General features: G+C 43.5%; 1 protein-coding gene across 3 annotated transcripts in view; it reads left to right on the top strand.

Moving 5' to 3' along the window:
* The window catches only part of MYOF (myoferlin), a 156252-nt gene that overhangs the window by 114711 nt on the left and 25588 nt on the right, over window positions 1–15953 (top strand). For 2 of the 3 annotated variants that reach the window (XR_005528089.1, XM_039230276.1), the window contains exons 32-40: window positions 485–562; window positions 3819–4000; window positions 4094–4252; window positions 4376–4474; window positions 5417–5578; window positions 7449–7614; window positions 10726–10802; window positions 13572–13628; window positions 15080–15091. Coding sequence is in view for 2 of the 3 variants with exons in the window: in XM_039230276.1 (XP_039086207.1) it covers window positions 485–562; window positions 3819–4000; window positions 4094–4252; window positions 4376–4474; window positions 5417–5578; window positions 7449–7614; window positions 10726–10802; window positions 13572–13628; window positions 15080–15091 (992 nt within the window). In the remaining variant the exon portion in view is untranslated. The remainder of the gene's footprint in view (window positions 1–484; window positions 563–3818; window positions 4001–4093; window positions 4253–4375; window positions 4475–5416; window positions 5579–7448; window positions 7615–10725; window positions 10803–13571; window positions 13629–15079; window positions 15092–15953) is intronic. The other variant, XM_039230277.1, reaches the window with a different exon arrangement.

The following is a 15953-nucleotide window of genomic DNA, read 5'->3' as shown; positions in this document are numbered from 1 at the left end:
ATGATAAGCAGTAGTATAAATCCAGGTATTTTACAGCAGGAGTGATGTTCTCCCGAGTGCTACACTTGCATTGAGCTTACTATAGTCTTTTTTTAATGTTTATTTATTTTTGAGAGAGAGAGACAGAGTGCAAGCAGGGGAGAGGCAGACTCTCCCTCTCTCTCTCTCTCTCTCTCTCTATCTCTGAAGAAGGCTGCAGGCTTGGGAGGCTTGAACTCACAAACCTCAAGATCATGACCTAAGCCAAAGTCAGATGCTTAACCGACTGAGCCACCCAGGCACCCCAGGCTTACTATAGTATTTTTAAAGTTGGTTTTATTTTATAGGAAACAGAACTACTTTGGGAGCACATGTCATCACCAGTATATGTGTTCTTTACTCTGGAGAAGTAGATCTGAAATATGTATTATTTTGAAATATTCCAGAAAAAAATGGTGTACATTGTTATGTTTCTTTAAAGTAACCTCCATCCTGTTCTTTTCAGGAGTCTACATTTACCATCTGCGCTGCTATATCTATCAAGCAAGAAACCTCATGGCTCTAGACAAGGATAGTTTTTCAGGTAAAGACACAAAAATCTCCATCACACATTTTGTTACAAAGCAGGCTAGCTTCATTCTCCTTTTCATCAAGTGGATGCTTTTAGTAATTTCTCAGAGAACAGCTAAAGGACTTTAGAGATTAGTTCGATATGTGTGAAGTAAATAGCTCAGTCATTAAATAAATAATCAGAATATGTCAAGCACTACTGCTAGGTGCTGGAGATACACAGAAGATTTGTGGTCTTTTAGTACTAATAATCATTAATTGATGAGGTCATAAAAAGCCCCAAGAAGAAAAGCAGCTTCTGCTCTCTGCTTACACACACAGCTATATATACATATACCCTGGGTTCTTGGGCTGAGTGGTAAGTTAAGATCCTGTATATATATATATATATATTTCTGTAGTTCTCTCAAGTTGACAGATCACAAGTTCACCCATTTACCTACAACACCAGGCTTGAGGTCGTTTGGAATCCATTTGGACCTCTCTGCGGCCTGTTCCCCCAGTTCCCAGCAGCACCATAAAGCCATGAGACTCACTGGTTTTGTGGCCTTTGGACTGGATTTAAGGGGAAGGCTGTGGGCAGTGCCAAGGAAAAGGTTGCTGGGAATTTTTGCTGTTGCTGGTGGGATCGTGAATAGTTCAGGGGCCATCTAGACTACTTGGGGAAGATTTCTCCTTCAGGACTTAAAGGGAGCAGAGCTTCTATGGAAACAAGTCTTAAAGCAGTTGCCTGACACGCCAGCATGCTCATATCAGTTGTGAGGTGTGTTCCAAGCACTAATGGAACCAACATTTGTGAGTGGTTTCCTTTTCTGACAAATTAGAGCAAATTCAAAGCTATCCCTATAATATGCATCTCCAAATGGGGTCTGAAGACATTTTTGAATATTCACCACCAGAGGGCACTCAGTCCCTGAAAGCCGAAGTTAGAATCTTCTCCAGATTCTTGACTAAAGTTTTCTAAAACTCAAGCACATTCTTTGCAGTCTGAGATGTAAGATAGATGATCAGAGCAGAAACAAAGAGCCCCATTGATGTGATACCACAGTGCTGAAAATGAAGCAGCATTTTCAATGACGCAAGACTTTCAGGTTAGATACTATGCTATTGCTCAAATAGATCAGCTCCCAGGCAATTGCAGAAGTTTTGGTGAAGTTAATTAGGATGGAGGAGAAACAGATTGCTTCTTTTTTTCCTTATCTTTTTCCAGCTTTGTTGAGGTATAACTGACAAAGTTGCATATTTAAAGTACACAGCATGATGATTTGATATGCAAATATGTGATGGAAGTTTTCCCACAATTGGGTTAATTACCACATCTGTCACCTCACATGGTTACACTTGTGTTGTGACAGAATACTTAAGTTCGCTTCTCTTAGTATGTTTCAATTGTACAATACACTGTTGTCAACTAGTCCTCATGTTACACATTAGGTCCTCAGGCCTTATTCACCTTATACCTGAAATGTGTACCTTTCCTCTAGCCTCTCCCCATTTCACCCACCCACACACACATCCCCAGCCCCTGGCAAGCACCATTCCACTCACAGTTTCTGTTAATTTGTTTTTTGAAGGGGTGTAGGGAGACTTCCACATATAAATGATACCATGTATGTTTGTCTGTGTCTGGCTTATTTCACTTCGCATAATGCCCTCCAGGTTCACCCCTATTGTCACAAATGATGGGATTTCCTTCTTTTTAAAGGCTGAATTGTAGGTAACTGGTAGGTAGGTAGGTAGGTAGGTAGATACACACACCCCACATTTGCTTTATTCGTTCTTCCATCAGTAGACACATAGGTTGTTTCCATACCATGGCTATTATGAGTAACACGGCAGTGAACATGAGAGTGCAGAGATCTCTTGGAGATAATTATTTCATTTGCTTTGAATATATGCCCAGAAGCAGGATTGCTGGATCATGTGATAACTCCATTTTCATTTCTTGGGGAACTTCCATACTGCTTCCCACAGTGGCTCTACCAGTCTGCATTTTCACCAGCAGTGCCCAAGGCTCCCTTTTCTCCACATCCTCACCAACACTTGTTATCTCCATCTTTTTGATAATAAGACATCCTAACAGGATAGAGAGGTTACTTAATATCTCATTGTGGTTTTGATTTGCATTTCCCTGATGATGAATCATGTTGAACACCTTTCATGTGTCTGTTGGCCGTTTGTATGTCTTCTTCAGAGAAATGTCTATTCATGTCCTTTGCCCATTTTTTAATTGGGTCATTTGGACTTTTTGCTATTTTGTATGAGTTCCTTGCAAATGTTGGATATTAACGCCTTATCAGACATGTGGGTCACATATGGTTTTTTCCCATTCCATGGGTTTTCATTTTGTTGATTGTTTCCTTTGCTGCACAGGTTTTTAGTTTGATGTAGTTCTGCTATTTATTTTTGCTTCTGCTGCCTTTGTGTTTGGTGTCAGAGATCCCCAAAAAGATCACTGCCAAGTGTCAAGGAGCTTACCCCTTATACATTCTTTAAGGAGTTTTATGATTTCAGGTCCTCTGTTCAAGTATTTAGTCTCTTTTGAGTTGATTTCTGCATATGGTGTAAAACAGGCTCCTGTTTTCTCCTTCTGCATGTGGCTGTCCAGTTTTCCCAGCGTCATTTGTCAAAGAGACTATCTTTTCTTCATTGTGCATTCTTGGTGCCTTAATCAAAAATTCTATCCTTTCTCCACTGTGTATTCTTGGCACCTATATTGAAAATTAATTGATCACATGCATGCATTTATTTCTGAGTTCTCTATTCTGTTCTATTGATTCCTGTGTCTATTTCTATTCTACTCCCATACCGTTTTGATGTCTATAATTCTGTACTATAATTTAAAACCAGCAACTGTGATGCATCCAACTTTGTTCTTTTTCAAGATTACTTTGGCAGTCTGTCTCCCAAGTGGTGGTGAGGGCCTGGGATCAGTGCACCTTGAGGAAGAGTGTGCAATTGAAATGAGTGTTCCTGGGAAACTGGACCTTAGCTATGGCCTCACTGTTACTCTCTTCTTCTGTTTTATTTCTTATTTTTATTTTATTTTATTTTATTTTATTTTATTATTTCATTTCATGAGAGAGAATGTGAGTGGGAGAGGGGCCAATGAAGAGGGAGAGAGAGACTCTTACACAGGCTCCACACCTAGCACAGAGCCCAACACAAGGCTCTGTCTCATGAACCATGAGATCATGACCTGAGCCGCAATCAAGAGTCAACGCTTAGCCAACTGAGTCACCAGGTGCCCCTCTCTTCTTCTGTTTTAGATCCATATGCTCATGTCTCCTTCCTCCATCGAAGCAAAACCACTGAGATTATCCACTCAACTCTGAATCCCACATGGGACCAAACGATTATATTTGATGAAATTGAAATCTATGGAGAGCCCCAGACACTTCTACAGAACCCACCCAAAGTTGTCATCGAACTTTTTGACAATGACCAAGTGGTAGGTAGTTTAGAATTTCCAAGATGGCTTGGGGAATACTGGAGGTTTACCGGGATACTTGTTGGGGAATTTAAGGATTGTTTGTTTCTCTAGGGCAAAGATGAATTTTTGGGACGAAGCTTTTGCTCTCCTCTGGTAAAACTAAACTCAGAAACAGATATCACGCCCAAACTTCTCTGGCACCCTGTGATGAATGGAGACAAAGCCTGTGGGGATGTCCTTGTAACTGCTGAGCTGATTCTGAGGCACAAGGTACTTACTGGGTTCTCACTGACCTATTCTTTCATAGCAGCTGCTTAAAACACTTGTTAATAACCCGAGACACCATTTACTTGAACTAAAGAGAGGCATTGACCTTTCCATGTTTTTTTACAGGATGGCTCCAACCTTCCCATCCTTCCCTCACAAAGGGCTCCAAATCTATACATGGTCCCCCAGGGGATCAGACCTGTGGTCCAGCTCACTGCTATTGAGGTACGCAGCTCCCTAAGTTTTATCAATCAAGTCAAATGACATAGCGACAGAACTGGCATCTTTCACCTGGGAAATGAAATCTTGTTACCTATTCTCTTGCCGTGTTCAACTTCCTAAGGCATTTGTCTAAAAATCTAAAATACTCACGGACATAAAAGACTTGTTGAAATAAGAACAGGTCAATTCCAGCATTACTGAGGGAATCTAAGGTTCTCATTTACTAAGATCCAGGAGATTTCTGGCTTTCCCATCTCAACTGGAGAGCTGGGAGAGGGAAGGCAAAGAGCATTGTGCATGTGCGCAGAGAGAGAGCAGGAAACCCAAGAAGGGACCCGAGGTGGAGAGAGGCATGGGAGTAACAAGAAATGGCTGACATGCCAGATAATCAGGGCAGATACAGGCTGATGGAGCTAACTGGTAGCTTGATGGACAGCGTCTGGTCTACTCTCAAGGTCTCTTCCTTGCTGTTACCTTGAGATTTCCATTCTCAAGCTATCTTGGTAAGAGTTCCCAGAGACCAAACAGATGGCTTTAAACAACAGCTATCATTTTTGAATGCTTACATGTCAGACACTGTGTTAAGAAGTTTACACTTGATCCTCAGAATGACCCTGTGATAGATAATGCTGTCAGTCCCGTTTGCACATGAGACATGGAGAGGTTACTAACCTGCCCGGGTTCACAGCCAGGATTTGATTCATGCACTCCTCATTGCTCTGCTCGTTAGCAGCTCAGGAAGAAGAAAAGGGGCAAACCTGTTTTCTCTGCATGAGCTACAGGTTTTCAGAATAAAAATCTCAAAGGTTTTAGACAAATCTATACAAGTCAGCCTTAAGGGATTTATCAGTTATTAAGGAAGAATTTTTCCTTTGAGTATTATTTTTAATATACAGGGGTTTCCCTCTCTCTCTCTCTCTCTTTTTTTTTTTATTGTTTTCTTAGATTCTAGCTTGGGGCTTAAGAAATATGAAGAACTACCAGATGGCTTCTATCACATCCCCCAGCCTCATTGTGGAGTGTGGAGGGGAAAGGGTAGAGTCAGTGGTGATCAAAAACCTTAAGAAGACACCCAACTTCCCAAGTTCTATTCTCTTCATGAAAGTGGTACAGTATCAAGACTGTAATAGTCCATGTGTGCGGAGTACCTGAGTTTTATGTGAAATATGGATATGTATGTTTATAATCACACACCCCGCCCCCACACACAGTTTATATATTTCCAGATCCTGACAGCAAATAGAAAAACCTCGCCTTGGATTCAGCTTGCCAGTGACTTTTGTCCCTTCGACTGTCATACTGTAGTGATGGTTTCTTGAAGCTTTAGGCATCCCCCGTGATACAGAAATATTTATGAGAAATACTTGCATATTTCTCGAATAAACTTTTCATCTCTTCAGCTGCCAGGTTCAGGCTTTGGGTCAGTCCCCTGAGGGCAGAATACTAACCCTCAGTCCTGCCCTTGCAGGTGTGCATGGACCAGAAGCCTGCAGTTAGGGACTGGCTGGCTGAGGAAGGGCAGGTGCGGAGCCCATTTGGGGGGTGGGGCTGTGCCCAACAGCCCATGACTGCGCCCCTCCTCCGGGTGCCTCTGGAGGGGACCCACCTTGCTCCACTGGTTGTTAGGAATGGGACAGTGTCAGATCCGGTTCACGGTCCTCCATTGTAGACCCCGTAGGACTTCGGAGCAAGAAGAGGAAACCCAGTCCTCCCACTTTTAAAGCAGTTAAATCCTTAGGTTTTTAAGAAGAAAAGTCTCTCTCTTACTGTACTGTATCAAAGAGATAAAATCAGTTCATTTCCTTAGCTTTTTTGGAGTAGAAAGCCCAGGACCTTCGCATTCCTTCTCTCTCCCTACTCATTTGGTGTCGCTAACACACCATTCTCAAACTCTAGGGTCCTGTGATTTAACTTAGGCTTTTACAGATGAAGAAACTGAGGCCTAGAGAGGGGGACACCTTATCCAGGTCCTGCAAGTAAGTGTCAGGCCACACCTGTGCTGCAGTGATTATGTCGAGAGGGGACAGCCCCAGAGCTGGGTGCTAGAGCTGGTCCTACACCCTGCAGGGCAGGCATTTTGCACTCATTAAATACCCACCGTAGCAGAAACCCAGAAGGTAGGTAATTGACACCAGGGACCCAGCTGGCAAGTAGGCAGCCAGTGTTTGGACTTAGGTTCCTCCAGCTCCAAAGCCCGTGCTGCTCCCCCTGCAGTGTGCTGAGGGAGCCACCTGGATGCTCCAAGCCAGAATCCCTGCCCACCCTTGCCCACTCCCCAGCCCCTCCCCCACCCCCCAAGCTCTAGTCTGAATCTCAGTCAGCAGGAGTGAGAATAGCCACTCCTCAACCCCAACTTTGATTCCTTTGCAAGGCCAGAGATGGAAATGTATCTGCACCATGTACCAAGCAGACCCCCAGACCAGCCCATGATTCCCTAATCAGGCAGTGTCACCAACGCCACCAAATTCCACATGGAAGAACAGGAGGAATCGAGGAAAAATGAGCATTCCATTTGGACACTGAACTTCCAAGAGTAAAAGATTCCCAAGCCACAGTAATTTCTCTTGAAGATTCAGTTTTATCTCAGTGACTTCTAAATGCTAACTAGATGCTGAGTCTGCATCCTGTTATAGGGACTAGATGCTGAGTCTGCATTCTGTTATAGGGCACTAAGACCCTGTTCTAAGCAGTTCACCTCCAATCAGTTACCAACTCTCCTATAACTGAGGAGACTAGGGCTTTGGAAAGTTGCCTGAGGCCAAGCGGCTCCTGGTAGCCAGGATTTGACCCCGGGCAATCTGGCTCTCAAAGCTCCTGCCCTGAAGCACTGTGCTGCTTGCCTAGCACCCAAATTCCTGAACTACATACTGTGAGTCCTTGGGGCTACACCAAATGGGTCAAAAGAGTCTGTGTTGGTCCCTCTGCGGGAGTTTACTGTCATGCACAGAAAAGTGATGTCCACCTCTGTGATCCCCAGTTCTTGCCCAAGGAGGAATTGTACATGCCTCCGCTGGTGATCAAGGTCATCGACCACAGGCAGTTCGGGCGGAAGCCTGTCGTTGGGCAGTGCACCATCGACCGCCTGGACCGTTTTCGCTGCGACCCTTATGCAGGAAAGGAAGATCTTGTGCCACAGCTAAAAGGTAAAATGCACGTCTTTAAATATCATTATGGGTTTTTCATGTGAGATCTGATTTAATCAGACTTACAAACCTCCTCAAGATAAAAAAAAATATTCAAGCAGATGAGGAACTCGTTTGATTTACAGTGGGCCATGTAACTTTGTAAGTGGTATAGTCAGTAGGTGGTAAAGCTAGATTTGAATTCCCACTTTGTGTTGGGGGGGGAGGGCATCCAGCGCCCAAACTGTTACCTTCTGAATAACCTGTCCCTGGCTGAACATAAGCTGTCCCTTCAGGAAATGTTAAGTGCTTTGTAGAGTTTTCATGTAGTCCAGCAGAGAAGACAAACCAGGAAACGAGTGGTTGTAGTCCAGTGTGATCAGTGCTTTGAATAAGGAACACAGCTGTCCCCTCCTGAGCAGTGAAGCAGGGGGAGGATTTTTATTTCCAGTTGCCTTCCATCTGTTGTGCTCATGAACACATCCCCTTACTGTGATGTAATTTGAAAGGTATCATTTCATTGTTATTCATGGAGGAGAAACTGGTGACTTGCCTGCTGTAGGTCACATGATTCGTAGGTAAATGACAGAGGGGCATAATGCTTACCTTAGGGCTCCAAATAAATAATAACTAGTGAATAGCATTTTGCTGTTGACCATTCAGTAATGACTTGTTTTTAGCTTGCCATGTGCCAGGGTCTATGTTGAGGGCTGGAGAGCGGGTCACCATAGTGAACAAAGTCCCGGGGCTACTGGCTTCATGAGATTAGATGCCATGGGAGCTGGCACACATTGATTCAGCTGATCGCCGGTGCCTCAAGACTGTAACAGATGTCTTCTGTTTAAGCAGCTGTCCTGCTAACCAGTTCTATTTAATCTTCCAGAAGGTTTGGTACTGATTTGACAGAGCATCTGAAACTCATCTGTTCTATGGGTCTGAGCATCCTATAGCCCTGATTCAGAGGAGAGGAAAAAATAAAATCCACAATCACACGTGGGCAAAAAAACAAACTTAACATGGGTTTATCTAGAAATTTTCCATGCAAAGCATTTTGTGTTGAATCGATAGTACCTAAAATAGCAACACTTTTTTATAGCAACAAAGATTGTTGTAACTGCGGCATTGTTTAATTTGGGGTCACTCAGTGGAAAGAAACCATTGTCCTGGCATTTTCCTTGCTGCTTCCATGAGACAAAGTTCTTTGATCCTAATACAGGAAATCACAAAATCTGCAACTTTTTGCTGGCTTCTGAGTGTGGACTTGTAGGTCTGTTGGGGGGTGGAGGTGGGGGGTGGGGTGGGCCTCAGGCAGAGGTCTCCTGGTTAGTGACTGTATGTAATTAATGTGAAGTGTGGTCAGTGTTTCAGAGAACTCTTCAAAGAGGAAAACCCTTAAGGAGGATAGGGTGGGTAGAGCATAATGTTCCCAAGACCAGAGTCTATTATTTTATATCAATCTGGTAGTTTCTTAAAACCAATAATAGAGTAAGAGTTGAGGAACGTAATTGGCTGGCCTAGTGTTGGAAGCATACAGATTAGCTTTTCCTCCTGTCCTTGAGGCTTCGTTTACATGAGGCTGGTAAAGCAGAGAACTGGGGTGACGGAGCTGGCATACAGCTGTGTTCCCACACACCTACCCCCCTGGCTGCCACGTGCTGTGTTGTGGGCAGGAGTTGTGGGGGGAGCCTCTCTTGGAAACGCAGAGACTGCTGGTGGGGGTAAGCGTGCTACAGGGATATAGAATGAGCTAGCATAGCAAGTGGAGTATCTCAAATGTTCAGTAAATGTCCCTCTCCCTGTCTCCCTGGTGTCCCCCTTCCTCCTTTCCCACTTCATTCAGCATTTATTCTGCCCTGGGCTCTGGCATGTTTAAACACAAGCTCTGGGGTCAGACTGCCATAGGTCATCTACTTCCACTTCCTACTGTCTGTTTAACCGGAAGTGAGTAACTTGCATTCTCTTAGCATCAATTTGTTTTTTAATATTAAAATGGGGATAATGGTGCATTCTACAGGATTATTGAGGGATTAAGTGAGATAAAGTACATAAAAGGCTTAGCCCACTCCCAGGCACGTAATACCTAAATATGTGTCTTCCCTCCCTTGCCTTTGGTCCTACACAGGTGGGTTAAGCAGAAAGTTCTTTTGGCTTGGTAGCTTGTCCTGTCTGGGTGCTGGCCTCCCACTGAATGTCTGACTACCCTTCCATAAAGGGTAGACACACTCCTCACCCACACCTATGCCCCAGGCTGAGGCCTCAGTGGAACCAAACCTGGTTCCAACCCCCGAGCCCCTAAGCCCTGCACTAAAGTTGATCCTTGAACAACGCAGGGGTCAGGGGCACTGACCTTCATGCAGTCAGAGAGCCGTGTACAACTTTGACTCTCCTAAAGCTTAACTACTAATAGTCTCCTATTAACCAGAAGCCTTCAATGCCAATAACATAAACAGTTCATTAACACATTTTTTGTATGTTGTATATTTTATATACTGGACTCTTACAATAAAGAAAGCTAGAGAAAAGAAGACACTAGGAAAACCATAAGGAAAAAAATATACTTACAGTACCATACCGTATTGAAAAAAATCCACATATACGTGGACCTACACAGTTCAAACCTGTGTTGTTCAGGGTCAGCCGTATTCTGGGGACTGCATAAAGCCAGGGTGATGCCTCTTCCCTGTGCTCACACTATAGGAACTGGAGCTGAATGAGCCGGCTGCAGCTTCAGGCCTGAAATGTGCAACTGTTTGCCCTGCTTTGCTTTGCTGTGTCTTGGAACAGATTCTAAGAAACTCGAACTCTTTTAGATGTGGGTTTCCTTTTCCGCTCACATCCTCTAAAGACAGGTATCGACACAATTGAGCCATTCTTTTTTGAGCACTTCCTGTGTACAGGCACCGGGCTAACTGTCCAAGACAAGAGAAAATGTCTAAACCTACATCACGTTTTGGGAAATGTGATGAGTTACTGGGTCTCCTTCTCCATTCGGGGATGGTCCTCTCTACTCAGTGAGTCCCTACCCATGAGTAAAATCTACTTTCCAGTGTGGATGCTGAACTTGAACTTGAACTAGAATGTTCAGTACTGTTTTTTCTAAGTATCTTAGGTGTGAAGTTGTTTGTCTTGCAGCCTCCCTTCTGTCTACCCCACCCTGCCGGGACGTCGTTATCGAAATAGAAGACACCAAACCATTACTGGCTTCAAAGGTAGGTTTCAGAACTGATCATTGGATAATGTCAGTTTTATTTTCCAGGAACCTAGGCATTGGGTGAATTCAGTCAAACAACTGTTCAATGCAATTAAAATAATAATAACCAAACCAATTTATGGAGGTAGAACAAAGAATCTGTGTCTCACACTCATCAGTTGCTAAATGGTGTTTTGTAGATTAGTGTCCTTTATCCTGGGTCACCCAGGATACTTAAAATAATACCCAGGACTAGGCCCCACCCTCCAAGAGGAAGAGGGACCTAGTAAACATCAGTATATTCAAAAATCTCTCCAAGTGATTCTGACATGCAGGCAGGTCTGAGAACCATTGGTGTGAACAGTCTGAGTGACAGATACCATTTGCTAGAAAGAGAAATTTCAGGAAACGGTTTGTGGCCCTGAACATTCAGAAGAAGGGGTGCATGTAGCACAGAAGCTGTTTCCCCCACATGAAGCAGAAGTGTCATGGATTTTTAATGACCCTATTTGCCCGTGTGTGGGGTAGCTTCGGTTTTTATATTCACTGAGGTTTTGAGGTGAAGAAATTGGTGGAAATGCTCACTCAGGACCCTATTTTAGAACCATTCCAGCCAATTCTACAAGAAGGAAAGAGGGTTGGGTTGGGGGAGAAAGGCCTCAGTCCAGAAAAAAGAAAACATCAAATATCTCCCTGTTTGTGTTGGCATTTAGGATGGACTTTCACAGCATGTTTTAATGTGCAAACTGGCCAAAAAATGCACATGATTGCACTTTAATATGTTATGTCCATAAACAGTGCCTTTTAAAAAATTCACTTCCTTCCCACTTCATTAAGCTCACTAACAATTGGACCATATGAAATGTGGTCTCCACAGTCAGTTCTGCGTAGCAGTGCATTTGATTCTGTTCCCTGGGAATCCTCCACAGCCACAAGTGACAATATCAAATCAGGGAAACTACCACATTCACTTTGCAAACGACCTCACATATTCCCAACCAAACAGTGGTGGCCTAGGGAGAAATGAAGTATTGTATACTTAAGAACCTTGATAAACTTTTTCACAACTGCCTTGGAAAAAGGCAGTTTTAGATCCTGTTCTGTAACCTGTCTCCAGTTTTCTTACTTCTCATCGCCAAACAGTTCTTATTCGGGCCTGCTGTGGCCTCAGTAGCCCTACATATGGGGGATCAAGAAGAATAAGGCCAATCTATGCTGCTTTGTCACTCATTTCATAACAGTAGTTGACAGATGACTGGGCTACTGGTGCAGCACATAGTGGAAGGTTAGTTTACATCATAGAATCTGAGTTGCAGCTGAAAAGAATTGAGGCGGTAGTACTCGGAACTGCCATTGTTCAGTAGTCCCCCTTGATCTGTGGTTTCGCTTTCCCTGCAGTCAACTGCAGCCCTGAAATACACGATCCTCCTGACAAATCGTCAGAAGGGCAATAGTAGCCTGACCCTGTGTCACGGCGCCTACGTCATTCACCTCACTCATCTCATCACTTAGGCATTTTATCATCTCACATCATCAGAAGAAGGGTGAGTTCAGTACAATAAGATATTTTGAAAGAGAGACCACAGCTGCGTAACTTATTAGTATATTGTTATAGTTCTATTTTATTATTAGTTATTGTTCATCTCTTACTGTGCCTGATTTATACATTAAACTTTATCATAGGTATGTGTGTATAGGAAAAAGCACAGTATGTATAAGGTTCAACAGTACGTGCACTTTCAGGCATCCACTAAAGGTCTTAGGATGTATGGCCGCGGATAAGTGGGGACTACTATACTGTACATGACTTTATTTTTTTTTAATGTTTTTTAAATTTATTTCTGAGGGGAGGGGGAGACACTGTGTGAGCAGGGGAGGGTCAGAGAGAGGGGGAGACACAGAACCTGAAGCAGGCTCCAGGCTCTGAGCTGTCAGCACAGAGCCCGACGTAGGGCTCAAACCTACGAACTGTAAGATCATGACCTGAGCCGAAGTTGGACGCTTAACCAACTGAACCACCCAGGCGCCCCAACTATACTGTACATGACTTTAATCAGCTTGCTCTGCTAACACTTAGCCAAAGCACACTGTGTTGATAAGAAAGGCTGGTTGGAATCACCCCTAAAAAAATGGATTCCACCCATTCATCAGGGAAGACAGTACACATCTATGCAAAGTCAAATGAATGAAGTTGAGCTTTGGAAGAGCAAATATTAACTTGCTTGCTGATGTCCTGTATTACATGTACATGATGAGCGTGCATTCCATGTACATGCGATATGTGTGTAATATACGTCTGTTACCACTAATCTGGGTAAATTGAGAGTTAGAAGTAACTGCTGTTGATGCGAGCTGGAGGCCAGGGCTTTGGGTGACCATTCTGTGCTCACAGAAACTCACACTGTTACCCTGTGAGATCTCTGGGAGTTCCTTTTTTTAAAATTTTATTTTAATGTTTGTTTAGTTTTGAGAGAGAGAGACGGGGGCGGGGCACAGAGAAAGAGGGAGACACAGAATCTGAAGCAGGCGCCATGCTCTGAGCTGTCAGCACAGAGCCCAACATGGGGCTTGAACTCATGGACCACGAGATCATGACCTGAGCCGAGATGCTTACCCGACTGAGCCATCCAGGTGCCCCACATCTCTGGGAGTTCTTAAATGGGCTCAGCATTACCACAAGAAAGGCAGTTCCACAAGAAAGGTGGTACCTGGGGCATATTGGTAAGTGCTAGCCAGAAAACATGGGCATTCCTACATGGCCATTTCAACAATTACCTTCCAATTCCAGTGCTTAAGCAGTATGTCAGCAGCACTCAGCAAAATGGCTTCTCCAACGACAGTGCATGTATGTATGATAAGAAAATGCATGAAGCTGCTTGGGACCATGGGGACCTCGGTCTAAAAACTTGAATTCTCCTTTCAGATTCCTTCTAATACTAGATTTTGGAGTGAAAGGTGATCTTTAAACAAATGTGATATTGTCAGCCAGGGGAGACTCTTCGCATGCGGGTACCATACAGCAAGCTCCTTGAGATGCTCCCGTTCCTTTTCCACCTGAACTCCTGAGCAGACAGGCGTGAATAAATTCTCCCATGTTTATCCTTTTAAAATCAGAAATTTGTTTTGAGTCACGCTCTTTAAACCATGAACTATTCTCTTCTTGGAAATGATTTCACATAGCTAAAAATAGATGTGAATAAACAGACTTTAAAAATCTTTTTAAAAAATTCAGGAACCATTCAGAATGTGAACGTACTTTTGGCATAAAGATCCTCTCTCCAAAATCTCAATCTGGCTGCGATTTAACCTTTAATCCTGCTTTGGTATGAAACTAATATAAGGAACTGTTACATCTGTCTGTCTCTCCGCCTCTCTTGGCAATGCTGTGTACTGAATGAACGCCCATCAGAAAACACCAAGGGGCAGTTAACAGAGGAAGCCTTGTGGCCGCCTCAGGCAACAGCTGCAGGGAGGGCCTGTAATGAGGAGGTGCTGTCTTCTCACAGGAGAAATGAACTTGAAGACAGGATTTCAGAAAAGGGCTCCAGATAGCAGTTCCTCAGACTGCCCCTGAAGGTGAACTTGGGTGACGACCAGCAGGCACTGAGAGCAAACTCAAGCCCAGCATCCTAGCTTGAGCTAGGATTCTCTCATCTCTTGGATGCACCCTGAGATAAGGGGTGGATTCTCCATGCAGAAGCTCAGATGAAAGCATTTGACCATGAGAAACTTGACATCCTAGAACAGTGTTGATGGATCTGTATTGGTGCTGTAATAGAGACATGGGGGGAAAAGCAAGGAAAGGCAGCTACATGATGATGTTGCAGTATGTCTCTGCTAGACATGATTTTCCAATGACTGGAGTTTTTGAAGGGATAGGAGTTAGGCCAAGTTGGGGGATACTGTAGGAGATAAATGGAAAGTTTGGGGCAGACAGATAAATGGCCGCAGTACCATGCACCCCCATCCCTCCCATCATGTGACCACTGTGCTGGCGGACAATGAGATTATCTAACTCTGGAGAACATGGGGTGAGTGGCTACCTCCAACCCTTCCATTTTAATACTGTTTGTAACTCATGTGCACGTTTTCAGAGAGGAGACCAATAAGGTGTGTTTAATTATGAGATCATCATGAATACTTTAAATGATCCATCAAAATGTTGATCATCTAAAGGATGCATAAAAATTAATTTCTCCTTCTCTCTTTCTCTTTAAACCTGATGCTCACTGGGTCTCCATATCTGTGTGACCTGACATGGTTTGCCCGCTTCCTGTGCATATATGTGATAAACAGCTGACAGAAAAGGTAACTATTACACATGCTTTGCCACATTTAAGGTTCATTTTAGATTTTCTGCCTATACCTGATATGTAAGGGAACTTTTTTTAAAAATCCAGGCTTAGTTTACTGACTATAAAGGGGAAATAATTCTGTATTGTGTGAGTGTGTGTGTGTGTGTTTGCATGTATATGGTACACAGAAAGGAAACAGCTTTTCTTGAGCGTTCCTTCCCTGCCCTCTCCCCAGACTGACGAAGAGTCTATGTTACAGGTGACACTGGTTTTTTTCCTCCCACAGCAAGATCATTCTTTCCCAGGTATATTGAAATAAGCAATGAGTGGGTCTGATGAGGCTCTATTCTTATTAAAACTTTGAGTGGAACTTCTAGCAGTCTTTTATAAACTATAGGCTTCTGCAGTTTTAAAGTGTTTTATAAGTGACTCTGATACGCTGTCTCCTCTGTCCAACCAAGAGCCACCTGTCTAAACCAGAAGTTCTGAACACTGACCACACAATGGGATCATCTGTGGAATTTAACAAAGCATTCCTGAAGGCCCAGGACTCCCCCAGGCTGGTTGAATTAGAAACCACAAGGATAGGTTGGGAGCCACTAGTCTAAATGACCCATAATGCCTCCTTACTGTTTCACATTTTGTCATTTTTAAAGCTCTTTCTCCTAATGATCCTATTTGATTTTCAAAACAACTCTCTGAAGTAGATGGAAACAGGTAATGTTCTTATCCCACTCAGTGGATGAAGAAATTGATCCTCAGAGATGTTAGACAACTTGCCCAAGCCGATGTGGCTTGTAACATGAGAGTATGGCTTATAATGTAAAGGGTGGGACTTGAATTAAAACCAGTTTTTCCACCTCTCAGCTTAGCTT

Source organism: Hyaena hyaena, unplaced genomic scaffold (assembly GCF_003009895.1).
Source record: "Hyaena hyaena isolate Hyena2069 unplaced genomic scaffold, ASM300989v1 scaffold_44, whole genome shotgun sequence".
Taxonomy (NCBI): domain Eukaryota; kingdom Metazoa; phylum Chordata; class Mammalia; order Carnivora; family Hyaenidae; genus Hyaena; species Hyaena hyaena.
The sequence above is the reverse complement of the archived record's forward strand: the minus strand, read 5'-3'. Positions and strand labels throughout refer to the sequence as shown.